The sequence below is a fragment of the Podarcis filfolensis genome, assembly GCF_964270895.1.
Source record: "Podarcis filfolensis genome assembly, chromosome: 14".
Classification (NCBI taxonomy): domain Eukaryota; kingdom Metazoa; phylum Chordata; class Lepidosauria; order Squamata; family Lacertidae; genus Podarcis; species Podarcis filfolensis.
In genome coordinates, this window is record NC_139616.1 from 10,096,065 (window position 1) to 10,121,476 (window position 25,412).

The 25,412-nt window shown below is 48.1% G+C and overlaps 1 protein-coding gene across 8 annotated transcripts in view; it reads right to left on the reverse strand.

Annotated features, from left to right (window-relative positions):
• Positions 1 to 1,363: 1,363 nt before the first annotated feature.
• The window catches only part of GRAMD2A (GRAM domain containing 2A), a gene marked incomplete at its 3' end in the record, with an annotated part of 62,397 nt that continues 38,348 nt past the window's right edge, over positions 1,364 to 25,412 (reverse strand). For 7 of the 8 annotated variants that reach the window (XM_083586839.1, XM_083586836.1, XM_083586841.1 and 4 more), the window contains 10 exons: positions 24,335 to 24,395; positions 23,510 to 23,582; positions 22,132 to 22,235; positions 18,269 to 18,367; positions 15,239 to 15,310; positions 10,716 to 10,778; positions 9,193 to 9,349; positions 6,578 to 6,677; positions 6,361 to 6,468; positions 1,364 to 4,981 (listed from right to left, as the gene is read on the reverse strand). In XM_083586839.1, coding sequence (XP_083442965.1) covers positions 4,978 to 4,981; positions 6,361 to 6,468; positions 6,578 to 6,677; positions 9,193 to 9,349; positions 10,716 to 10,778; positions 15,239 to 15,310; positions 18,269 to 18,367; positions 22,132 to 22,235; positions 23,510 to 23,582; positions 24,335 to 24,395 — 841 coding nt within the window. Of the gene's footprint in view, positions 4,982 to 6,356; positions 6,469 to 6,577; positions 6,678 to 9,192; positions 9,350 to 10,715; positions 10,779 to 15,238; positions 15,311 to 18,268; positions 18,368 to 22,131; positions 22,236 to 23,509; positions 23,583 to 24,334; positions 24,396 to 25,412 lie in introns of those variants that run through there. The other variant, XM_083586834.1, reaches the window with a different exon arrangement.

A 25,412-nucleotide genomic window follows, 5' to 3' on the forward strand; every position in this document is an offset into this window, starting at 1 on the left:
GTTAAAATGGAATTAGCTGCGTGCACACAGGCTTGGGAAACCAACACAGACCTTTGACTGTACATTTCCCTCCTGCCTTAGCAGAAGCAGCACCATGATCACAGCTCTGCAAATGGCAGCTGAAATCAGGAAAGCTCAACTCCCATGCTCTTCCAGGATGTGGAACCTGTGGCCCTCCAGATGGGGCTGGACGTCAGCTTCCAGCCACCAATATCCACGGGTGAGGGAGAACAGGACTTTTTCGTCAAGCCACACTTGGAAGGCTTGTAGGTGCAACATGCCTGCTCTACGACAACCAAGCAGATGTGCGTTCCTTGCCTAGAGCAATTCCGTGCCTCTGGGATCAATTCAGATAATTCAACCTTTTCGGCATTTCTCAGCAGCCTCGCTTTTTCCATTAATAGAACAGGTAGATTCAGGTTATGGCTGGTGCCATGACGGACATCTGGGCCTGCAACTCTGTGAATAAGCTAGTCAACAGTAGAAGCTGGCCCATAGTAAGATCACATTATCTTTTGTGATCAAATCAGAAATCTGGGCTGTGGAGGTGTGGGCAAATCAGAGTCACATTGTGCTGCCAGGTGAATTTTGCCAGACACTTTCAAGCTTTGTTGTATGTGCCCGGATACTGCCGAAAAATTCCTTATTTTCTTGCAGGGCCAAATCAGACAGCGTAGGCAGGCTTGCAGGTGCTTCCAGATGTTGCTCTTTTGCAGGTGGGATTAAATCACATGCCAGGAAATTCTGGTTATGTGATTAAAGTGGGTTTGGCAATCTTGTGCAACACACCTACTAACAAAACAAAACAACACTTTTTTCTTTTTTTTGCTGTAAAGGAAAGTGACTCAAAAAGGCACGAAGTGTGTGGAATGGCAATCGCTTGGTGTGACTCGTGGCATCACCTTCCCCACACGCGAATCAGAATGAATGCTCAATAAACGGCCGGTGTATACCCTGCTGACTTTGTGCAAACAAGGATTGATGATAAATAAATGAGTCGTCTGCAACTGAAGCAACGTGTGTAACATGGGGTACTTTTTTAAAGCAGGAAAAGCTGCTGTGTCCAGAAGGGTAAAAGAAACAAGAGGAGGTGTGCGTGTGTATGTGTTTAACACTTTCATTGCTTGCCAAGGATCTGTTTTTCAGATGTTCAACTCCCATCATCCCTTGCTGTCGGAGGCTTATGGGAGCTGCAGTCCCAGCAATACCTAGAGAGCCACATATTCCCTACCACTGCCTTAAAGAGTATTCCAAGGGGGCTAAAGAGGCTTGAAGGTCTGCTGCGCCTCTGCTGGTGTTTATACCCTCCCACAACTATGAACACATGTCACTTACAGGACAACAAAGCCAGAAAACAACGAGCTTGTAGGATATTTGTGCAATTGTTCTGAACTTTAGAAAAGGAAAGGACAAGGAAAAATAGAATCGTTGCTTACACTGAATAACACTAATGATAATACTTAGTATTTATAGAGCGCTTTTTCAAAGCGCTTTACATTACCTTGAAATCCTTACAACATCCCTGTAAGGTAGGCCAGTACTGTTATTCCCAAAATTAGAGAAAAGAAAGAGGGCTCCCAAGAACTGAGAGACAGCAGCTCACCAAAGGCCAACCAGCAAATTCATAGCTCAGCTGAGATTTGAACTGGGGCCTTCTGGCTCATAGCTCATGCTCCGAACCATTATGCTCGAGCACAGACTTGCAGGAAGTGATAGAAAATGCAGCACACAACCGCCTTGCTAGAAATCGGGTTTTCTTGGCACTTCCTGGGCCTGCTTGCTCCACCTGCCCCTCAGACCCTGGACACACAAACACACCTTGTGGTGCCCACTGCCGAGAGCACCAGGACCCCACAGCCAAGACAACTCTCCAGTAATCAGCACAAATATTACATTTACCTCCCACGAGATGGGAGATCTGATTAAAAAGAAGAGGAACACCTGAGACGTTATTGCTAAGAAAGAAGCCAACTGGCTGTCCAGCAGCCCAGTAAACTTCTGGCACTGGGAGCAGGGAAAGAAGAAGAGAACACAGACGGGGTGTGCTTCTTCGGAACGACATGCCACAGCCAGACCTGCTGGGCCTCCTGAACCCTCCATTCTTGCTCATTCAAGCAGTCCTGGAGCTGCAGAAATTACAATACCTGCCCTGGCCCCCCACCAAAAAAATCCCTAGTCATCAGGTCAGCACTGTATGAAAGCTTCCATTTCCCACAGACACACTCACGAGAATACATACAACAGTGTCACCCCAGGGCATTCTGGGAAATTTCGACAGCATCTTCCAGAGGCTCTGTCACTGATCCAAGCACCGCCACAGCCAGATAAACCCACTCAGGCCCTTTACATCCGCACCACACATGTAAAGCACTTTAATACTACTTTATAGGATTCCTCCCCAAAGGAACATGGGAACTGGGATTGGTTAAGGGTGCTGAGAGTTGTCGGGAGACCCCTGTTCCCCTCACAGAGTTCCAATTACCCAGAATTCCTAGGGGAAAGGGATTGTTAAACAGCTCTTAAGAACAGTAACTCTATAAGAAGAAGGAGGGGCCTTAGTGCTATTCTAGTGCTCGAACTACAGTTCCCAGGATTCTTTGGGGGAAGCCACAACTGCTATCATAGTTCTGAAAAGTATTTGGTGCGGATGTGGCCTAGGACTGCCAGTAGTCCCCCTGTCAGATGTGGGGGGCTCCCATCAGAATGCAGCCCCTTCAAACCTGGAACAGTCCCTAGGTATAAGAACATGTTCCTTTAATGCAGTGCTTTTCAAACTGTGTGCTGAGGGACCCAGGCGTTCCCTCAATAAGAAGATCAAGCGTGGCTAGAGGATGGCCTTCCTTTCCCTGCAAGTTGCTGGCACGTGGATGCAATTTCCTGGTGCAATTCCAAGATGTTGCTATCTGAAGCGAAGCACCAAACACAAAGGGCTAACACGCCCCCCTGCCTCCATCTACCCCACCCCCACCCCCAGCTAAATTCTGCCCCCTCCCCAAGCAGCTCCTCTGGCTTGCTGCACAGTCGCCACACTGAGCCCTGAGACCAGTACATGTCACCCGAGATGACCCAGGAACATGCGCCGAAATCTTTACACGGCACTCGAAGTGGTCCTCTGGAAGATGTGAAGGAACGTTCCCAGCAGGTCAGACCACAAGGAAAGGGTTCCCAGAAAGCAGGAAGTTTGAAAAGCAACGCCCTTAAACCCCAAGAGGGTCCCAGATCCCTTAACGTCCCACAGGCAGGGCCCACTTCCTCCTGAAAGGGACCATTCCCAAAGTGGTCTGCTTGCTCTGTATTCAAAGGCCACACACTAGCTCACACACTCGTTCATTCATTCAGTCTGTGCTGGAGAGGCGTTTTTCATGTGGCCTCAAGTCCACCTTGGAGAACTTTGCTTGCGAAGACAACCAGCTTCTTCAGCATAGTCCTCACTCTCACGGGCCAGGATCCTGGCTTCTCGGTGATCCAGTAGGGCTTCTCACAGTTACCCATCAGGGTTCTTCCGATGTTCTTAACTACTCCCTGGATTTCTGCCTCCATGATTCTACTCTTGGCCAACTCTCCCAGTTTGTCCAGGGCAGTAGCACTGATGGGAGCAGACAAACCCTCTCCCCCTGCCCCCAACCACAGCCCAAGTCATCTATACAAGCTATTCAAGGCTTCCATGGCTAGGGATGCAGATGGCTGACTCCAAGCCTGCATATGAATTGGCCTCTCAAGGGCTTGGGGTTCAGAGAGCTGCCTTGTGTTGTGCTGCAGAATGATGGAAGGGGGGACGGCCTTGGCTCCACCTGCTTCCGAGGAGAGAGCTGGCGCATCTGCAAAGGGCCAAAAACCTCCCCAACGACAAAGAAATGGAGCGATCAGCTTGCTTTACCCCAGCCAAGCCCCCGGTCTCTGCTTCCTCATGTCAGTGCCAAGCTGCAAAGCCCTTGGGTTAAGTGGGGCAGACCCACGTAAAGTGCTTTGAGGGCCACAGTCATATCTGTCCCCAGAAAGTGCATACCCGTGGCGTCTTTCCATGAGTGTTCAGGGCCTGCCTGGCAGTTCACAGGGTCCCTTAGCTGAACGTTGCTGCAGCGGTTACAGTAATTTTGCAGGGCCACAAGCATTGCTCCAGCAGCATTCCCTGGACAACAGGAATCCTGTTAGTGCAAGAAGATGGATTCTAATGGAGATGATTTCACTGCCCTGGGCAAAGGATACTTCCGTCTTCCTTCCAAGGCAGAGCTTTTTGCTGCAGCAAAAAAATCCAACACCAACTTTCTCCTGGTGCCCCTTTCCTCCAGGGAAAAGAAAGCAGCGAGAACTAGCAGCAGTCCAGAGTCCTCCTAGAAGAGAACCCAGCTACTTCTTCAGACCTTGCTAGGATGCATTAGGATGTGAAAGAGGACCGGACACAACAGTTAGCTGGTGGTAACAGTCAGCCCTTCTGGAGCAAACCCCCGGGAAGACATTGCAGTTTTGAAATACAAAGGGGAGCCTCAGAGGAAGCCCTGCAGTTCCAAATTTTCTTGCCGCTCTAGAGAGCAAGCTACCCAACGTCTTCAGTGGCTGAAGAGCCTTTGGAAGGTATGGCCAGAGACACCATCAATGGAGACACTATTGCACTGGCAACCCTTGGCAACTCTCACAAGCACCACTACTGCCCATGTACAGCCAGTTTGGCAGCCGCACGGTCCCCTCTAGATGTTGCTGGACTCCCGCCAACAGCCAGGGACGATGGATGTCATCGCCCAACAACATCTGGAAGCTGCTGCATTGGCTACTGTTGGCCAAGCGTTCCAATGGGTTGCTGACAGCAAGAAAGCACTTCTAGATTTCGCCACTGGAAGAGGAGCTTTGGTCCAGGAGGAGCACAGAGCATGGGGCTCATTTGCTCTGGTTTCACAGCAGTTGTGTTAACTCCTTGGACGCAGCGCAGATCTATGTTTGCGGGCGCTGTTTTCTCCATTGTTGTCTTTATTGAGCCCACAGTCACCTATCAGAAACAGACAAAGAGGCTATTGTTAGCAGGCTCTGAACCAATCCTATGGGAAACCTGACTTCCCCACAAATGGCAAGAGAACTTCTCCTGATTTAATGCAGCTCCTTGTTTGTGTGTGTTCAGGGCCGGCCCTAATATTAGGCAGAGTGAAGTGTCTGCTTAATGAAGCTGATGCGAGCCACCATGAAAAGGCATCAAGCTGTTAGTTACTTAATTTTTTACTATTGCATTTTTACTGCTACGAAGAAGGAAGAGGTGCCTATGGCATCACTTGCTTATTTACTTCAGTTATTTGTACACCGCCCTTCATTTCAGAGCAAAATCAAGGTGGTTTGCAAGACCACAAGACAACAGCAATATCTAAAAGGTACCAACTTGGCTGGCCTTGAGTTCTCTGCACCTTAACTCGGGAGTGGGAACAGGGGAGATATGTCACAATTTGCTGCTCCACCTCTACAGCAAAAATATTTTGGACCAGTCCGGCATGGACGCATGTGCATTAAAAGAAAGTTCCAGGGTTAATGACTCAAGTCAAAGGACCTTCTTAAGGCAATTAATGATATACATTTAAGGGAACTAAATCTCACTTGGGGGGGGGAGAGGGAAATTCCAGTAACCATCTCAACTCAGTACAACTCAAGTCTTTGTCCATGCCTAACATCTGTGCTCCCACCTCGAGGAATATGATACCACCCACATCCCAGTCCATAAAAGGAAACAAGTCCAGATGCAGAATTGCCTTTTGGCAGTGGCAGGAGCAGGAATCAAGTAAACATTCATTGAAATGTGCACAATTTATTCCAGCCAAGAACGGGGATATTCTAACTGCAGAATTGGGATTTTGAGAAGCAGTCTAAGCAGAAGAACAGAATCGTAGAATTGTAGAGTTGGAAGGGACCGCAAGGGCCATATAGTCCAACCCACTGCAATGCAGGGATCTTTTGCCCAACATGGGGCTTCCACAAGTCACCAACTATTATTATTAGTAGTAGTAGTAATACTGGCCACGGGCCACGCTTTGCTGCCACTAAAGCTGGTGTCAACTGGCCCTTAAAAAAGAGAGACGTTCACAAGCTACATTAAGCAATGCTGAACCTTTGCTTATAGCAGAAATAGGAAGCCTGTGGGTCCCTCCAGACCTGTCGCTGGACTTCATCTCCCCTCATCCCTGACCACTGGCCATGCACAATGGCAGCTGAAGTCCAAAAGCATCCAGACCACCCCTGCAGGGTCCCCATCCCTGCCTCATGCGGCGACCAAGGGCATCTTTCAATATTGGCATAATGAGAACAGAATGTTATCCATCCCATCTTCCAGACCCCGAGAAAGGGCTCCTCTGCAGACACTCGCTGGGCTTCGGAAGGCTTTCCTACCTCCGGGGCACACGCGAGAGATAGTCCCGGTTCAAAGAGCAGAGCTGCTGCTCCAGGCGGAAGATGCGAAAAGCCAGGTAGGAGGAGGAGACCACCAGGAGGCAGATCCTGCGGAAGCAGAGACAAAACGGAGAGGCACCGTTGAGCTCAGAGTCAGAAAACCAACCCGGAGATAGGATAGGAATTGGGGGGGTGGGGGGAATGCCGGCAGGCTTACAAGACAATGAAGATTTTCAGCAGCTGATAATCAGATGGCCTCAACTCTGCTTGGTAGCTCTGCTCCACCTCCAACTCCTCTTCAGTGTTTATTGCACTTTCTGGAATAATAATAAAAAGGCATCAGGCACTCGAATATTAAAACTATATATAATGCAAACACACACACACACACACACACACACAGGGTGAGATCCACTGCAACGTGAGTGGGCATCTGCTAGCACAGTGCTGGGGAAAATTTTAGCCCTCCAGGTTGTTGGACTACAATTCCCATCAGCCCCAGCAAGCATGGCCTATGGCCCGGTATGATGTGAGTTGTAGTTCAGCAACATCTGATGCGGGAACAGGGCAAAAACTCACCATCTCTGCCCTAGCCCAACAGAGCTATTCTCTCCAACCTTTATGCCTTCTATGCCCCTGCAACATCTGCTTTGGAAGGTTAGGAAACACTTGAGATCTGGGGAAATATTTTTGTTGAAGAGTAAGGTAAAAGGTAAAGGACGCCCAGACAATTAAGTCCAGTCAAAAGCGATTATGGGGTTGTGGCGCTCATCTCCCCTTCAGACCGAGGGAGTCGGCGTTTGTCCATAGACAGCTTTCTGGGTTATGTGGCCAGCAAGACTAAGCTGCTTCTGGTGCAATAGGACACCATGACAGAAACCAGAGTGCATGGAAATGCCATTTACTTTCCCACCACAGCAGTACCTATTTATCTACTTGCACTGGTGTGCTTTCGAAGAGAGGTTTCTTTTCAGAATTTTTTTTTTTTTAAGCTGTAGCCAAATGAAATCGCAAGCAGTCCACCAGTGGGCTAGTTTCACACACGCATGGAAGTGTGTGGAGGTTCACCAAATTAAAGATTGGGTAAAACAGTGGTTAGAATACCCATCGCATGGTTTTGGTTACACATTGAGCAATACAGAAGGTAGAGATTAATTAGATTAAATCCTATCTTTCAGACAGGAATTTATTTATATATGCAGGACCAGAATATTTAAAAGCCAATCAAAATGTGCTAGCAAATATTTGAATTTTCGTTGCCGCAGCACACCTCCTTCAACAAGCAGTTAATACTGCCTTGCTGCTTGCCTTTGAACGACATGGACACAGGACAAAAATATTTTAGAGATGAAATTTAAAAAGCTACCTATAACAATAAAAGAGGGTTGCATAAAATTGGGCCCACAATACTGAGTGCACAGCTCCTGGTGGATCCAAGGGGTGCATTTGCAGCTTAGCTGCACACAGCTGAGAACACAGCACAGAGACTTACAGCCAACTATTGCATTTGCACCTGGGTAGAAACTCTGACCGGTGCTTCTGCCCTGGTGGAAAAGGCTGCTTTGTGGGCTACCCAGCAGCAAAGAGATGGCAGCCGTCCCTACTGTCGGGCAAAGGTCACTAGGGCTTCAGAAAGCACAAGTAAGTCCCACATGAAGGCTATATGTTTTTGGATAGTAACAACCCGCCATCTAAAACAAAGTTTTGTACAAGAATTCTGAGAAGGAAATGGTGTTTGTCTGCATCCATGTGGCCGCTGACGGGATGAACTGCCCCAGGCGTCTGAAGCGAAAGGAAGAGCATGAACAAAGAGCATGGCCATCTGTGCGCAGCCGACACATGGATGCACTCAGGAGCGACGTGATGGGATGGCTGGCATGACGGAGATTACATGGGGCAATCGAGACGCAGCTTATGTCCTTGGGACAGCTGAACAGTCGGTGCTGCTGCCAGGACAGCTGTTAGATCATGCGGGGCAAAGGAAGCTCTGCTTGAGAGTCTGCAGATTGTTCCCTATTGAAGGAGAATTACATGAAGATGATGTACAGATGGTACACAACACCAGTGCAGTTAGGGGAAATGTACAAAACTAGTTCAAATATATGTTGGAAGTCTAAGGAAAAGGAGGGGACATTTTATCATATGTGGTGGGATTGTAAGGTAATTAAAAAAATTTGGGAAATGATATACAATGAATTGAAGAAAATGTCCCATTTAACATTTGTTTAAAAACCTGAAGCATTTTTATTAGGGATTGTAGGGAAAGATCTGCCAAAAAAGCTGAAAAACATCTTCATGTATGCGACAACGGCCGCGAGAGTTCTGGTAGCACAAGGATGGAAGACTGAAGAAACCCCAACTAAAGAATCATGGCAAGAAAAATTGATGGAACTGGCAAAACTGACATATAAGCTACGGGACAAGGATAACTGTGACTTTAAGGATGAATGGGAACCCTTTACAAAGTATTTGAAGACGCAAGAAAGCGAACTGGACTCCTTGGCAGGTTTTGAATCAACATTCACAAACTTTTTATCGATAATAATCAGCTAAATAGTTTGAGGATCTATACAACTTTGTAACATGCAGAAAACAGCATTTTTAGAGAAATCAAAGACTGGAACTGAGGGAAGTCGGGGTGGGTGGGTTTTGTGTGGGAGGGGGGAGGGAGGAAAAATGGGGGGAAACAAGGATGATATGTTTTTGGATAATATGTCTTGTTATAATTTTGAAGAAAAAAAATTAAATAAAAAGAAAGAGAGTCCGCAGGTACCAGACAAAAAACATGCAGCGGCACCAAGGGCCTTTCCCCAGACTCCTGCTGCCCCGTACCTGATACTAGAGGCTCCTCCGAGTTACAAGAGCTCTCCTTTGTGCTGAGGCTGCTGATAGATGCCCGGTGGATGCACTGGAAGCCTGCATCTGGGAGGGCCAGGGACAACGAAGCCGGCGAGCCCTTCCTCCACTTCACTTCTGGGACAATCACCTCCTGTGGAAGGCATGGAATGCAGGTTAGTTGGCTGCAGGAAGGAGCCACGATCTTTCACTGCAGTGTCAACCTACAGGCAGAGCTAACCCAGCAAGAGGTTTGTCAACAAAGGCTGCTAGGCTAGTTCTTCCCAGTGCAACACTGCCCCCTCCTGGACATTGTGAGCTTTCTCCTTGGGGAGAAGTCATCGCTCAGTGGCCGAGCACCGGTTTTGCATGCAGATAGTCCCAAATTCAATCCCTTAAAGAAGGTGCCCTTCAGTACTTTGAGGCAATGCAGTTAGCCAGGCATAGAGGCCCAGCTTTAGTAGTTATCATTTATGCCAATAAACGTGGTTCAGAGATAGCAGCAGTCGGCAGGCTCACCCATGCAAAACAAGTATGCTGCTAATTGGGTTGCAGCCAACTAAAATTCTACTCAAAGGAGACCCAATGAAATCAATAGGTCTATGTTAATTATGCCCGTTTATTTCAATGATTCTATGCCGAATAATACTAATGTTGGATACAACTCAGTATATTTAACTTAGCACTGCATTGGATACAACTCATAACGTATATATACAGCATACCCAGACAGTATGGGTCATAATACCATGCTGGTCCTACTCAAGAGTAGACCCATTGAAATGAATGGAGCTAAGATAGGCTTGTTCATTAACTTCAGTGGGTCTATTCTGAATAGGACTAGCATTGAATAACATCCTAAATATTCTTACTATATCCAGATAGTATATCTTGATAGTATATATCGTGGTATGGTATGGTTTGGATCTAGGTAAAGGTAGAGCAGGGGTAGGCAACCTAAGGCCTGTGGGCCGATGCAGCCCAAACGCCTTCTCAATCCAGGTCATGGACGGTCTGGGAATCAGCGTGATTTTACATGAGTAGAATGTGTGCTTTTATTTAAAATGCATCTCTGGGTTATTTGTGGGCATAGGAATTCGTTCATTTCCCCCCCCCCCAAAAAAAAAATATTGTCCGGCCCACCACATGGTCTGAGGGACAGTGGACCAACCCACAGAGGAAAAAGGTTGCTGACCCCTGAGGTAGAGGATCCCTGGACGGTTACGTCCAGTCAAAGGCGACTATGGGGTGCAGAGCTCATCTCCTTTCAGGCTGAGGGAGCCGGCATTTGTCCAGAGACAGCTTTCCAGGTCATGTGGCCAGCATGACTAAAACGATTCTGGCACAACGGGACACTGTGACAGAAGCCAGAGCGCACAGAAATGCCATTTACCTTCCCACTGTAGTGGTACCTATTTATCTACTTGCACTGGCATGCTTTCAAACTGCTAGGTTGGCAGGAGCTGGGACAGAGCAACGGGAGCTCATCACCGTAGTGGGGATTCAAGACAACATCTTACCAGTGAAACCGTGTCAGGCTCTTCAGTCAGTTCCTTCAAGCTCAGGCTCTTTTTGCTTGAGACCTGCAGAGAGAATGAGGTGTTAACAGATGAGTTTCTCTACGGAGGCGCCACTCGCTTTAGGGGTCTCTGGAAGGATGTGCAAACCAACTGAAGACCTAACCCCACATATCTCTCTTAAGACTCGTAGCATTTTAACTATTAGCCACATTGGGAAAATACCAGCATCGTTCCCCCTTCCGCACCCAAGGCTGTGCTACGCCTACAGAATATATTGTGTATGTAATAAACCTGACCCAGAAAGCCGTGTGAGTAACACTGCTAGTTCTCTAGCTGCAATGATAAACCTTGACATCACCTCTCTCATTATTGCCCTTCTTTTCAAAATTAGCAGCCAGGGAAGCTGATCCAGATCAGGACCAGAGAGAGGGAGGGAGGATTGACTTTTCCCTCTGTCCCATTTCCCTGCCCAAAATCACCCCCCTCTCAAAGCTGCCATTCCACACATGCACCAGATGCAACCACCTCAAATACTGATTTAATTCCCAGGCGTATCACTGAGTAGGACCGGTAACTTCAGAACGGGTCTGTCTAGCTTAAATGAGGGGCACAAACTATTTCATGGCACAGTATCTAGCAGGCTTAACAAAAGTCCTCGTTGTTTCTTAAGAGAAAGTAATGGAAAGTTGCCTTTGTTTTGAGTTATACTTTTTTGCATTTTAACTGGTCTCTGTATTATCGCACCACAAATCCAGTAAGCAATAATTGAAAGAAAGCCATGCTGAGCTCCTGAACTGAGAGGTCCATAGCTCAGTGGCAGAGCACATGCAACTCCAGGAGTGGGGGAAACCTCAGCAAGGTGACCTAATGTGGCCCTCCAGGCCTCTCCATGTGGTCCTCAGAGCTCTCCTCAGATCACAAACACCCTTCACCGGCCACACCTCTCCCAGCCCTGCACCATGACTTTCCTGAGTGCTGTTTCCTGGCTGACATGGATCCTTGAACTATGCCTCTGGAGCGAGGGCGTGTGTGAGCCGAAATCTGACTTATTTCCATAGCTGCAGTGCTGACTCCTCTACAAGGTGCTGCAATGAATTGGTTGCTCCACCCACTCCTGCCTCTGGCCACACAAACCATTTGCATGTGCCTGTCTGCCCCCCAGGGGCGCTAACTTGAATAAAATATTGGGGGGGCTGGCAGACCCCACCCTGCACAATCGATCACAAGATGCAGCACATGCATACCATTTGAATGGCAATGGCAATGGCAATTAACTTGGGGGGCAACCCCCTCAAATCTTTTATTGGGGGGACCAAAAGTACCTCGGCTCCTAGGAGTTGGATCCTATGCCCCCCCAAATGTCCATGAGGCAAAAAATGGCTGAAAAGGGTTCCCCATTCCTGAGTTAGGAGGACCAGAGAATCGGAAACTCCTTTTATTAAGACTCCAGAGAGCCACTGCCACGCACAGCCCTGTGGTTCCATCCACACCTGGCTTCCCCCAAATAATCCCTGGAACTGTAATTTGCCCCTCACAGAGCTGCAATACGCAGCACCCTTAGCAAACTACAGCTCCCAAGATTCTTTGGGGGGGGAGTCATGTGCTTTAAATGGGTGGTGTGGGTGGGGCCAAAGGTGGTCCGGTGGTTTGACTGTTGTAAACAAAATAATAAATTTAAGGTCTTATATATATATAATAAATGTTCGTAAATGTACCAACCAAGCACAAACATAGATATGTGGACCCAATGTCTGGAGCAGCACAGGAAGACCGTCCTGAAACCATTTTGACTCCCAAACTGACCAAATGTTTTCTCTGCAAGGAGGGAGGGCAGGAATTGGGTAATCACCATTTCAAAGGGATGGGCAGACTACCAGGAAAGGCAATCAGATAAGGCATTATCAGATAACCTGGCAGACAGGAAAAAGAACAACATTCAAATTTCTGTTGTAGACCACCTTTTCCATGATGAAGGTATGATGTTTGTGGGGGGTGGTCTTGGGTTACACCCCTTCTGTGATGTATGTATGATGTATGGAGGGGTGGTCTTGAGCTCCAGGGCAGGGAATTTAAAATGTCTATATAAGGGCAGGGACATCTTTGTTCTGGGTCCTCCTCCGTCCTCCTGAGTGTGAGGGGAGCACCCTGTTGCAACAGCTTTAATAAAGATCAGGCTTACTAGCTGCTTTGCTTCTCAATATTCTCTGGTTGGCCTCTGTTATTTCCTCCTACCAATAAGGAACCCACATAAGGACTCTATACGGGCTCTTGGATACCCCATAAGGGGAAAAGGGCAGATTTTGTTTACAACTTGACAATTCCATGCACTCACATGGCCATCAAGGGCAAAGTTGGAAAAGTAATATTTGTCCTTCAGAAGGCGTTTTAAAGTGTCTCCCGTGCATTCTGTCGCCCAGCTAGCATGCTTTTGTAGTCATGAAAGGCCTGGCTGTATTTCAAGAAAACCTCAAAACAAAAGCTTCATCCAGACAAACAAAAGGAGAGCTTTCCCTGAACAAAAACACCCTAGACTGCTTGGGAGGAGCGAGGGGCGAGGGGCTGATCCTAAGATGCCAGTAAGACGATCTGCTCCTCTGCCACAACACCAGCCAGAAATAGATCCAGCTGAAGCTTGTGACGAGAGTTATCTAATTCACGTCCTATGACTACCGATTGTGAAGTGAGGAAATGGCACAGTGCCCGTTTGAGAGACAGGCCGGCTAAGAAGCAAGGAGGGAAAGACAAAATGTTAGCCAAGTGCCCCCCCCTCTCTTTCTGCCGGCCGAGCAAGGAACGAAATGTACTGCAGACAAATCAGACAGACTTTTAGAGCGTTAATTGCCTAGTTACCTACCGAAAGCAGACCTTCAGGCCAGTGCAACCCAAACATTGGGTTGTTAAGGCATCCCGCAAGATGCCATCGCCACCAACTCCTGATTCTCTCTCAAGATTACAGGACTCTGTGTGTTCTTCTCTGGGTGTCATGAGAGGGAAGTGGGGGAAGAGTCTTGGGATAAAACCTGAGTTTTAAAATAGTTGTTTATGCTTCTGCAAAGTGATCCCCACTTACTTTTTACCCAGGATGGAGAGAGATAGCTGCCTCGTACGCACATGGCTCACAAATGCAAACTTATGAGGAGTGGCAAATAGACAAAAACAGCCTTTAGCTGGCCCTTCAAATCTTTGTTGGACTCCCATTCAGTGTGGATAATTGTTAGGGATAATGGGAGGTATCCTGCGGCGGCAGCTCTGCTTAATCGAAGTGCCATGCTTTCAAAGCTAGCCCTTCTATTAGACAGAGGCAACTCACCTTGGGCAACAGTTTTGGGGAAGCCATTAATGAGGAAACTCATGTGTAATATTTTTTTTAAAACCCCATGGCTATGATGACAGCAAAAGGGCTACATGCATTAATTGATCCCTACTTAGAAGTCTCTCCTTTTATTTTCAAATCCTGTAACTTTTTGAATCCTATATAACATTTATAACAAAACATTGATTTTGTTTTTTAAGTTTTTACAAAATTGTTGCTTGCAAAATCAAATTACCGTATTTTTCGCCCTATAGGACGCACTTTTCCCCCTCCAAAAATGAAGGGGAAATGTGTGTGTGTCCTATGGGGCGAATGCAGGCTTTCGCTGAAGCCTGGAGAGTGAGAGGGGTCAGTGCGCACTGACCCCTCTCACTCTCCAGGCTTCAGGAAGCTTTGCGCAACCCTCGGGAGACCGGCGCGACTTCGCGCCGGTCTCCCAAGGGTTGCGCAGAGCTGCCTGCATTCTCGGGCTTCGCGCAGCTCTGTGCAACCCTAGGGAGCCCGGTGTGAAGTTGCGCCGGTCTCCCGAAGGTTGCGCAGAGCTGCCTGCATTCCCGGGCTTCGCGCAGCTCTGTGCAACCCTAGGGAGCCCGGTGTGAAGTTGCGCCGGTCTCCCGAAGGTTGCGCAGAGCTGCCTGCATTCCCAGGTTTCGCGCAGCTCTCTGCAAGCCTGGGGAGACCGGCGCGACTTCCCGCCGGGCTCCCTAGGCTTGCGGATAGCAGGCTGTTCTGGGGGCTGGGGTTGGGAGAAGCTCGGGCTTCCCCCACGCCAGCCCCATGCCTGGGGGGGGGAAAAAGAATTTTTTTTTCTTTATTTCCCCCCCAAAAAAAAACTAGGTGCGCCCTATGGGGCGAAAAATACGGTAACAACAATACCACAATTCAGAATATAACTCTGTAAATCCAAATAGCAGAAATGGTTTTTGGTTTTTTAAGGTATGGTATAATAAGAAGGGTTTTGCCTGGCAATGGAAAGGATAGCCGGGAGATATTTCCATACCTGGGGGTGCCACCACCAAGAAAACCCTCTCCCTTCTTGTTGCCACCAACCTCTCAACTTAAATGGCAGGCCACCCAAGGACCATCACAATGGGCAGGCTTTTAAAAGCAAGCTCCTCCATAACCTGGATCTTTTGACCCTTTGCTGAGAGCAGGTGACCAATTCTTTTAAGTGATACCATGAGGGCTGTCAGGGAAGGAGTGGAAGTACCTGCAAGTGGGTGCAGACTCTCCGCAGCACATCGTACACACTGTCTCTAGAGATCAGGGACACGAAGATGTACTGGAAACAAAACAAAAATCAGGAGGAGTGAATAATCATGGTGCAAGCAGCAAAGTTTGAAGCACGGCAGCTGGCCAGGCTGATTCAGCATTTGCACGTTTAAAGACAAAGTCACACACACACACACACGGATATTAACATGCCCCCTTCAGAGGGCACTTGCAAAGAACTGGTAAGCCTGCAAGCTTCAGAGGCTTCATAGAACCTTTTATACAGGCCATATCCACCCCAACACATTTCAAGCGCTATGATATCACTTTGACCTGTCATGGCTTCCCCCAGAGAATCCTGGGAAGTGTAGTTTGTTAAGGACGCTGAGAGTTGTTATTCCCCTTGCATACCTACAATTTCCAGAGTGCCTTAATAATCAATCCCTCTTCCCAAAGAATTCTGGGAATGATTTCTCACTGAGTCCTAACCACTCCCAGCACCCTTAACAAACTACACTTCCCAGGATTCTCTGGGGGAAAGCCATGACAGGTTAAAGCAAACTAAGGCCCGGGGGCTGGATCTGGCCCAGTTGCCTTCTAAATCCGGCCCACAGACGGTCTGGGAATCAGTGTGTTTTTACATGAGTAGAATGTGTCCTTTTATTTAAAATGCATCTCTGGGTTATTTGTGGGGCATAGGAATTCGTTCATTTATTTTCCCCAAAATACAGTCCGGCCCTCCACAAGGTCTGAGGCACAGTGGACTGGCCCCCTGATGAAAAAGTTTGCTGACCCCTGGGCTAAAGTGTTGTCATAGTGCTCTGGTGGGGAGAAGACCTTATTTATTCTATTTTTAATGGTGCCTTTTGCACAGGGAGCTCAGGGAACATGCTCCCTTCTATTTTATCCTCACAACAACCCAAGTAGCAATAGGCCCATGACTACCTGCCACCTTCATCACCTACCCCCATGGGACCGTTGTAACCAGCTGCCCTGCAAGTACATCACCAGGGCTCACTGAGCCTGCGATGAGACTCTGGCAAATCCAGCAAGGCTCCAGAAGGCCGAGGCCCCACCCAGCAAGGCTGCATTACGCCAGGCCTCCTGGGGCCTCTTTCTGAAATGCCAGCAGCCCGTCCACAATGGGTGGCTTGAAATGGAAGCCACGCATGCATCTGGAAGAGTTTCATGGGTTTCAGTTTTGGAAAACCCATCAGGCGGCTGCCAAAATAGCAAAAGTTCATTTAGCCGTGGTGAACATGCCTAGTTTGAAAAACCACATTCCATCCACCCCTGCTCTTCTAGGGTTTCAACCAAAGGCGTAGCCTTCATTTCCTGTGCTCAAGTTTCTGTGCAATTTTATGGACATTGTTTCATGTTATTTATTCTGAATCGTAAGCTGTTGCCACAAAACTTAACTTTTTCTTAATCGAAAGGCAGAGTTAGAATGTTTTAAAACCAGGGATGGGGAACCTGTGTCCCGTCAGATGTTGTATGGCAGGCATGGGGAACCTCTGGTCCTCCAGATGTAGGTGGACTACAACTCCCATGAACCTCAGAAAGCCCAGACAGTTCAGGAACATTTGGAGGAATAAAGTTCCCTGCCCCAGCTGTTCCCCAAATCCCTGATGCTGGCAGGGACTGGTGGGCCTTGGGAGTCCCAAGCCTGTTTTAAACAAATAAATATTGTGAGTGCCTGCTCTCACCGGAGATAGATGCCACATTTGTAGTAGTTCCATCTGCCTTTTCCCCTGCCCTCTGTACTCTGAGCACCCTTCTCACACACACCCTGTCCAAGGGTGGCAAAACTAGTGCCACACTTGGCCACAGGGAGAAGGGTACATTGTGCATGAACAGGCTGGAGATGGGAGCTCCAGCTCCAGCTCCCTCCTCTCAAACAAGATATCAGCTGAACTCAACAAGGCACAAGATTTGAGGAAGGATCGATATCAAGGCGATGTAAGGAGGACCATCCGCCTTCAAGAGGGTGTGCTAGCAGAACCAAAGGTGAGGAAACAGTGACTGCAGAAGCGCTGGCAATCCTTTCATGTGGGGCAGGGATGGGTAGGCTGTGGCCCTTCCAGAAGCTGGATTACAGCTCGATTCATCCTTGGGCAGTTGGGCCATGCTGCTTGGGGCTGATGGGTCAACATCCAGGGAGCCACAGGTTCTCCATCCCCGATGTGACACAAGGAGTAAAGGGCACTAGATAATAATTAACAACGCAGCAGGTTTTTACACACAAACAAAAAACGTATACAGTATAAGTACTGAGTGGGAAATCATTGCCTCCAGACCTAAATGCCAAGGACATGAAGTGGGGGGGAATTGCATGACACATCTAAGGCGAACAGATTTATTTGCATCATAAGCTTTCACCAGCAAAAGTCAATGGGTGCCTCAAGTGCACTAGAACCTGCTAGCCGCTGACGTGGAGCCTACTAGACTCTGCTGAAACAACCAGCAACTTCCCGTTCCTTTCCGAGTTGACGTAACCCATGAAGAGGGCAAGCTGGGACTGAACCCAACATCATAAAGGGACACGATTCGCACTGGGGGAGTTCTGAAGGGCTGGGTGGAAATGTGGAGAGGTCCTGATTTGCGCTGCAGACCCAAGGCTCAAAGCCAGGGTGGCTGATCTGTGGCCTTCCAGAGGTTGTTGGACTACGACTCCCATCATCCCTAGCTGTCGGTCATGAAGGCTGGGTCTGATAGGTGCTGGAACACAACAATGCCTGGAATGCCACAAGCTCCCACTCCTTAGGCCAGTTTCTGTCAAGGGCCATATTCCCTTGGGAGTAACCTATCAGAAGCTGCAGGCCTGGAGTGGGCGGGGCCATATGGCAACTCCGTACATTCCTAGGTACAGATTACATGGGATATCTGCACATGGGCATTTAATGTCCCTGACCCCACCCCCAAACACAGCAAATTTATTGCTGTAGAGGCTAAAAGGCCAAGTATTTATAGGTGAAAATATTCACAGCTTTGACCTCAAATAGTACAGATTTTTGCCTGCGTCCCTTACCTTTCGGCTGGCATTGGTGGTGATAGCGAGTCCATTCGGCAACAGGCGAGCTGTTTTGTGCTTTTTTATCAGTTGGACAGAGACAACAGGAATGACAACCTGAAACGGAGAAGAATGGATGTAGTTTGTGCGTGAGCCAAGAGCTGAAGTCATGGGATCGCACACAATAACTCCCTGGGTCATTAATTTCTGGTTGCAGAATCATCATCCAAGTCCTAACCATATTCTGTCTGCAAGCAAGCCACAAAGATTTCGACGAGAGGAGGCTTGCGCAACTGGAAGTAAGACCCCATTTGCACTACGCATTTAAAGCTGTTTCCTGTCACTTTCCTAGCATCACAGAACTGTAGAGTGGGAAGGGACCCGATAGTCATCTAGTCCAACCTCCTGCAAGGCAGGAATCTCAACTAAAGCACCCACAACAGATGGCCATCCAACTTCTGCTTTAAAATCTCCAAGGAAAAGAGTCCAACCCCTTCCGAGGGAGTTCATTCCACTGTCAAACAGCTTCTGCCATCCAAAAGTTTTTAAATATTTGTGGCTTCTCCCAAAGAATCCTGGGAACTGTGGTTTGTTCAGGGTGCTGACAGTTGTGAGGAGACTCCTCAGAGAACAACAATTCCCAGAGTTCCCTGGGAAGAGGGGCTGGCTGTTAAAACCAGTATGGGAATTGTAGCTTTGTGAGGGGAATACGGGGGTCGCCTAACAACTCCGGGCACCTTTAAAAAACCACCCATCAAATGCTTGCAAGCAGAAAAGTCTGTCTACTTGCTTCTTTAACCTTATTGGCCAGTCAAACATTGGTGTTTAAAAACAACAACAACCCAAGAGTAGCTTTTCCTACCCACATTCTGCTCACTGTCAATAAAGGCTGGAAACACTTAGGCTGTGAACAGATGAAGCAGAAGGCACTGCAGAGGCTGAAATGAAGCATCAGATAATTGCTCTTGCCTGCAGTACACGTTTTCTGCCCCATCATGGGCTCTGATGAAATCGGTTATGCAACTTCTTATAGTAGTTCCAAGCTGCAGGAAAAGACCACATAGCTCAGTGGCAGAGCAGGCAGAAGGCCCCCATTTCAGGAAGAACTGAGAAAGGCTCCTTTCCCAAATTTTGCACAGTTGCTGCAGATGTAGATGACCCAGAATTAGATAGATCAATAGTCCGACACAGTGCAGAGGCAGATTGCTATGTATCCTGGGGGGAAACCAAGAATTCCTATAAATAAGCATGTGCTGGATGCCAGGTTTCATGGCAGGGCCATTTGTTGTTGTTGTTGTTGTCGTTGTTGTTGTTTCCAAATGCTCTGTAATGGTGCAATTTCCAGACCATTGCGTTTGAGAAGAATTAGGACAGTGACCCCAAATGAAGCTGCTGGGGATCCACAGCTGATGCCCTGGCAGGCAAAGGGCCCCGGCAGGCATTGCTGTTGTCAGGGAGCCCCTTGCAGCAGCCTGAGGGTGCAGGGCAGTGACACATCAGCCCCAGGGAAACAGCTGACATTAGAACAAAAAAGGGACCAAGTCTTTCCCAGGTCAAGGTTCCCTCTCTCCTCCGTTGGGCTGGTACGGCTGTCATTATGCTGGGTGCTGGGTCAGAGCAAGCACCACAGATGCAGTAAAGGAGGGACTGGCATTCAGCAAATGTACCCGGCCTTCAACATAAAACAAAAGGCCTAGGAAGACTCTCAAGTGTCATGGGCAGGCTGGACGCAAAGTGTTGATGGGAGGCACTAGCTGGGGAACCCCCAGGGGAAGAAGCTCAGACAGGGGGTTGGTGGTGGGACAACAAATGTATGGTCAGAGGGGGAAGACTGGAAGATGGAGGTGTCAGAAGCTGAAGAGGCAACAGGGTTTAGTAAGCAGGAGGAGGCTGTGGCAGAGAGCGGTGCAGAATCAGAGGCAGGAGAGGAGTGGGGCCAGGAGACAGAGATGAGGCAGGCTGCTGAAGAAGCCAGGGAATCTCCCCCTCTTGCTGTGACCAGCTCCCTTTCCCCCTGGTCTCCCAGAACACACAGAGAAATGAAGAGGGAGGAGCAACGAGAGACAAGATGATGGAGCCTTAGGTTGCTGGGGTAGGAACCAGGGGAGGAGCCTTAAAGAGCGGTGGGAAGGGGGGGACTTTCAGACCTCGCAACTGCCTCATTGGGGCAAGACCTACTGGGAAGAGCTGGTGTGATCACTAGGCCTGTGCTGTTTGGGTTTCTTCGAAGAGTTAACTTCACTGACTCCAGTGCTGTTGTTTTTATTGCTGAGCTATTCCTGACTCTGGCTCCTGACATCAAGGCAGAAAAGCCATCTCCTTTACTTAGTGCCTAGCACATGAGGGAGAAAGAAGAACATGCCACAGATTGTGGACATGACCCTCAATCTAAGGAAAATAAACAGTCGGAGGGAAAAGTTCAAGGCTGCAGTTAGATAAATTGCAATGTAACGACAGAAGAGTCCTGCTAAATGGGCTGAACGTTGTGGAGCTGGAAGCAGCCTTCTTCCTCAGCAATGTTTATTTAAATAGGTAGTGCTCAGGATATAAATAATTCAGCCGTTCGGCACCATTTTAAGGAAGTCTGTTCTAAATATGGACGAGCGTTACCCATCAACGGCAGTGTTTACCAGATAACCCCAGAACTGTAAATCAAGGAAAGCAGCAGGAATTATGCACTGTTATCAGATTCAGCTATGGTTTCTCTTATGCCACAGACACAGACCTTGCCTCCAAAGCAGCTTGCTTTGAGGATTTAAAACAAAACAAAACGAAAAAGCGACATTTGTTTCCATAAGATGTCCTTGCACCTTAGAAAGCTGGGTTCAACCATTTTGCTTGTCCCCCTCACCATGGCAAGTGGGGAGTCAGGCTCAGGCGAGTGAGATCCCAAATCTGGAGCTATAGGCAGAGGCAAGCTGGTGTGCATCCCAAAAGCCAACCTCAGCTCAGGTCTTCAGGTAGCAGAGGTGGCCTCTAGCAACCCAAGTGGTGTTCTGAGCTCGGAGCAGAGACAGAGCTGGGCCTCCTGTCTGAATTAAAGAAGCCAAGGAACAGGATTGCCTCTAGGCCCAAGCCCAAGCGGCACCCCAAGTTCAGAGCACCTGTCAAGCATAGAGGCAGGACAAGTCTCTACCCCCAAACCATGAGGGGTCAAGGGCCTGTATCTAAGGGGCGGGCAATGGAAGTGGGAATGTAAACATTTGGCAAACATCGCACCCCAGGACTTTAGATTGAATGTGCTGCAAAGAATGAACAAAGGAAGATAATATTCAACTCTTCCAGCACTCTAGGTTTGAGACAGCATGAAGATTATGAAAGACTGCACACGCGAAAATGGATTTTGTATTTATAAGAGATGACAGAGCTGCTGTCTGTGAGGAGGAAAATATGGCTGCCGTAAGAATGGACGACAACAAGTAATGACTGAAATGGAATTGAAAGATGAGAAGATGGGGCAACATGAGGAAGAGATGGACATATGTTTGCAACAGAAGTGGGAAACCTGGTTTTAAGAAATTGTATTAAAGTAATTCGGACAGATTTGTAATAATTTGGAAAACTAACAAAAATAAATATATACTTTTAAAAAGGGCTTTTCCCCCCTGCAGCCAGTAGCTCCAAGCATAGCTCTGGAAAGAGAACCAGATTTCCCCCAGAACTTGTGCTACATTTGAGATGCTGCAGTTGAGAGGCAACACTTGGAGAAGGCACGTCCAATGCTGCAATCAACGTTTGACTGGCCAACAGGTTTGAAAAAGCAAGTAGGCAGAATTTCCTGTGCTCAAGCATTTGGTGGGTGGTTTTTATTACTGTCGCCACGTCATTTGATCTCCATCGAACACGCTCCTCTTTTAGTCTGCTAATGTTTACTGACTCACCTTGATATCCTTCCCAAAAAGGTTTGCATAGAAACAGAGCCAGTTTGGGGAGATGTAGAGGCGGCCTTGGATGAGGATGTCTCTCTGAAGAGCACAGGAGCAGACTGCAAAGAGACAAGGCATCGTGTGAAAGGGTGTGCTGGCCCTGCTTTGCGGGAGGGAAACATCACCTCCCAAAGCAGTTTGCCCCCAGTCAAGATTCAATGCACCCTGCTGGTGGCAGCGGCTGTACATAAACAAAAGGAGATCAAGAATATGCCACTGGGGTTACAAATAAAATACAGTGGTACCTCTGGTTATGTACTTAATTCGTTCTGAAGGTCCGTTCTTAACCTGAAACTGCTCTTAACCTGAAGCATCACTTTAGCTAATGGGGCCTCCCGCTGCTGCCGTGCCGTCGCACGATTTCTGTCCTCATCCTGAAGCAAAGTTCTTAACCTGAAGCACTATTTCTGGGTTAGCGGAGTCTGTAACCTGAAGCATATGTAACCTGAAGCGTATGTAACCCGAGGTACGACTGTAAAAGGCACAATGGAAGGGAACTTGAAACTTGCCTACTACTTTATGATGTTCTGTTAGTTCTAAGGAAGGTGTTATTATTATTCTACAGGAGGCGGGAATCAGATCTTTATCTTTCCCCACCACTGCAGATTTACTCTGACAGGTGGGTGGTGTCACGATGACATCAGGAGACTGATAGGTGGGGGGCCCCACCCAGTTGTCAAAAGCTCCCCCATGGGGCAGAGTCTGCTTCACCATCTCATTCCCCCAAGGGGACTTGCTGGAAAAGCAGAACCCCATCAGCTGTTCCCACCCAGTGACACCAGCTGATTGGAAGGTGGGTGTGGTTTGGAGGAAATGGCCTCAACGGTCAGCTTGAACTTCCTGATGGGCCAAGACTGGCCCACAGACCAAAGTTTCCTCAGCCCTGTTATTTGGAACTTTGGAACTTCTTTCTCACCCACAAGGCAAATTGAGGTTCTCCCCCTGCTCCAATGGGGACACAGTGATGGGCAAAGCTGGAAACCTCAAGCCCGCATTCCAAGATCTAGGTCCAAGTGGCTCCTGCAATTTACTTTTCAAAAAGCATTCGAGTGACTACTAATTACATTTATTGTGTCACATCGAGTTTGGCCTTCAGAAAACCAGGTGGATTAGACACTCTGGGCTAAGGTTGCCCTCTAGGAGATGGCTTCAGCCAGAATACAGCCAGCTGATTTCGCCGGCCAATGGCCACCGAGCCTGTTTTAAAAACCAGGCCTCTGGCTGTTGAGAGCCTCATCCAGAAATGAACAGCCAGGCCAGAGCAGCCAGCCTCCAATACTACCCTCCAACTCTACGATTCGCTTCCTCCCTTTAAGCAATGTTTACCACTCACCTTTCAGCACACTCTCCTCGGTAGGGATGTCCTTGAACAACTTGTGGTATTGAGAGTTGTATTTATTTGGAGGCTAGACAAAAAGACATAAAAAAGAGCTAAGGATATCAAAGAGGTCACGCCCGAGGGCACTGGCAGCAGGCAGATATTGGGCAAAATAGTCTGACCACAGGTTTACCATTCTTGCAGCCTTTTCACTTAAATCCTCATCATCAACATCACCATCATGTCCTCCTCCTCCCAGGACCCGTTATGAAGAGCTCAGAAAAGAGACAACACACTGTCCGGATAGTAAAGTGTTGGGAAGTAAAACCCATTAGCCTACTGCACAAGGGTAACGATGACATTTGTTGCTCCGCCTCCTTTTGTCTCTGGCCCGCCCACACTGGCATGTGGCCCTCAGCAGGTTGCCCAGAAGGAAAACGTTCCTGCTTTATATGGAAAGATGACTATTCCTGTACTGTCTGCTCAAAGCTTGTTTCCTTCTGCAACGCCTAACAATTATTTAGACACCTCCCCGCCCCCGCCATGGGGCACCTGAAGAGAGAAGTCGATGACAATAACAATAAAAGCATGCATGCAGAGTGCCCATAAAAGGTAAATACTGTATCTAGCAGGTGTCGCTAGGCCAGAGTTCCTGTGAAGTTTAAGCTAAGAGCAGAAGGTGGAGCAGCAGGACCAGGATGCAAGAGGCAGCTTTCTGTCCAGCAGGGAGGAAAGATTACAAGGGAAAAGCAAGCAGAATCCGGCCAGACAGTTTGCCCCTGACCAAGGGCAGTGGCTGCAGAGTCCTGGAAACCAGCACCCTGCCCCACCCCGACTCACCGTGACTTCGCTGCGGCATTTCTTTAACTCCTCCTCCTTTATGGCATCACTCAGGTGCAGGCTGGAAGACAAAGGGAGATTCCACGGATGGGCACCCCTACGGCCATACTCACAGAAAAAAACACCCTGCACTTTTATCGAGATCCCGCTCAAAACTCAATTAGGCTGGTGGCGACTGACAAGAGGGCATTCTGGGTCTGCAAACATAATCGACTTACTGAGGTCTGCCAAATTAGAGGTCTTGGTTCTTTTAAGATGGGCTTTAAAAGACCTGCACTTTCAGGACAGGTTTCTGAAGTTCACTTTACCTAATTGATTCTTTTGGCTGCTGTTCCGCCTTTCTGCTTTCCATTCCTTTTTATGCTGCATTTTCTTCTGTTTGACCGTATCGTGCTGAAAAGCCAGGTTATTAATTCTGCCCCCCTAACCCTTACTGTAAAAGATTAGCACACTAATCCTACGTTCTGCCAGCAAAGTTTCGCTATCACCTCCTGTAAGAAAGAATCGGGTTCCGCGTAGACAATGGAATCTTCCTCCCAAAAGTAAAGTCACGTTTGAAGTTGAAAGGACATGACCCTCGTGAGAAATGACTAACAGGTTATCTGTATGTTTCCTGTTAGTCATATCTCACGAGGGCTGTGTCCTTTTCCACGTCAAACAAAATAGAAAGCCACTAAGAATTTGTAGGAAATTTTTAAAAGCGGCATGAAGGTTTTGTGACACACATGCATCCATGAAGATCCTTCTCCTCTTCATAGTTACATTTGCCCCAGATAGTATTTTAAACTTCAGATTTGCAGAGTTAGGTAGTTCACAAGCTCCACCAGCTTCACTGGACCAGAAAACAGGTGAGAGAGATGCTGGAGCCTTGTTTTTACAGGATATTAACGGGGGCCACATAACTCTCGCAAGGAAGGCAGAGATCTCTGACCCCTAACTTACATTCCACTTACTTCAAGGACAGATACACACTCCCCCTTCCTCTTCCTTCTTTAGCATGGGTCTGTGGAAGATTGCTGCGCCTACTCTCCAGGCATTTGGGTAGCTAGGGATCCATTTTAGATCTAAGGTGTGTATG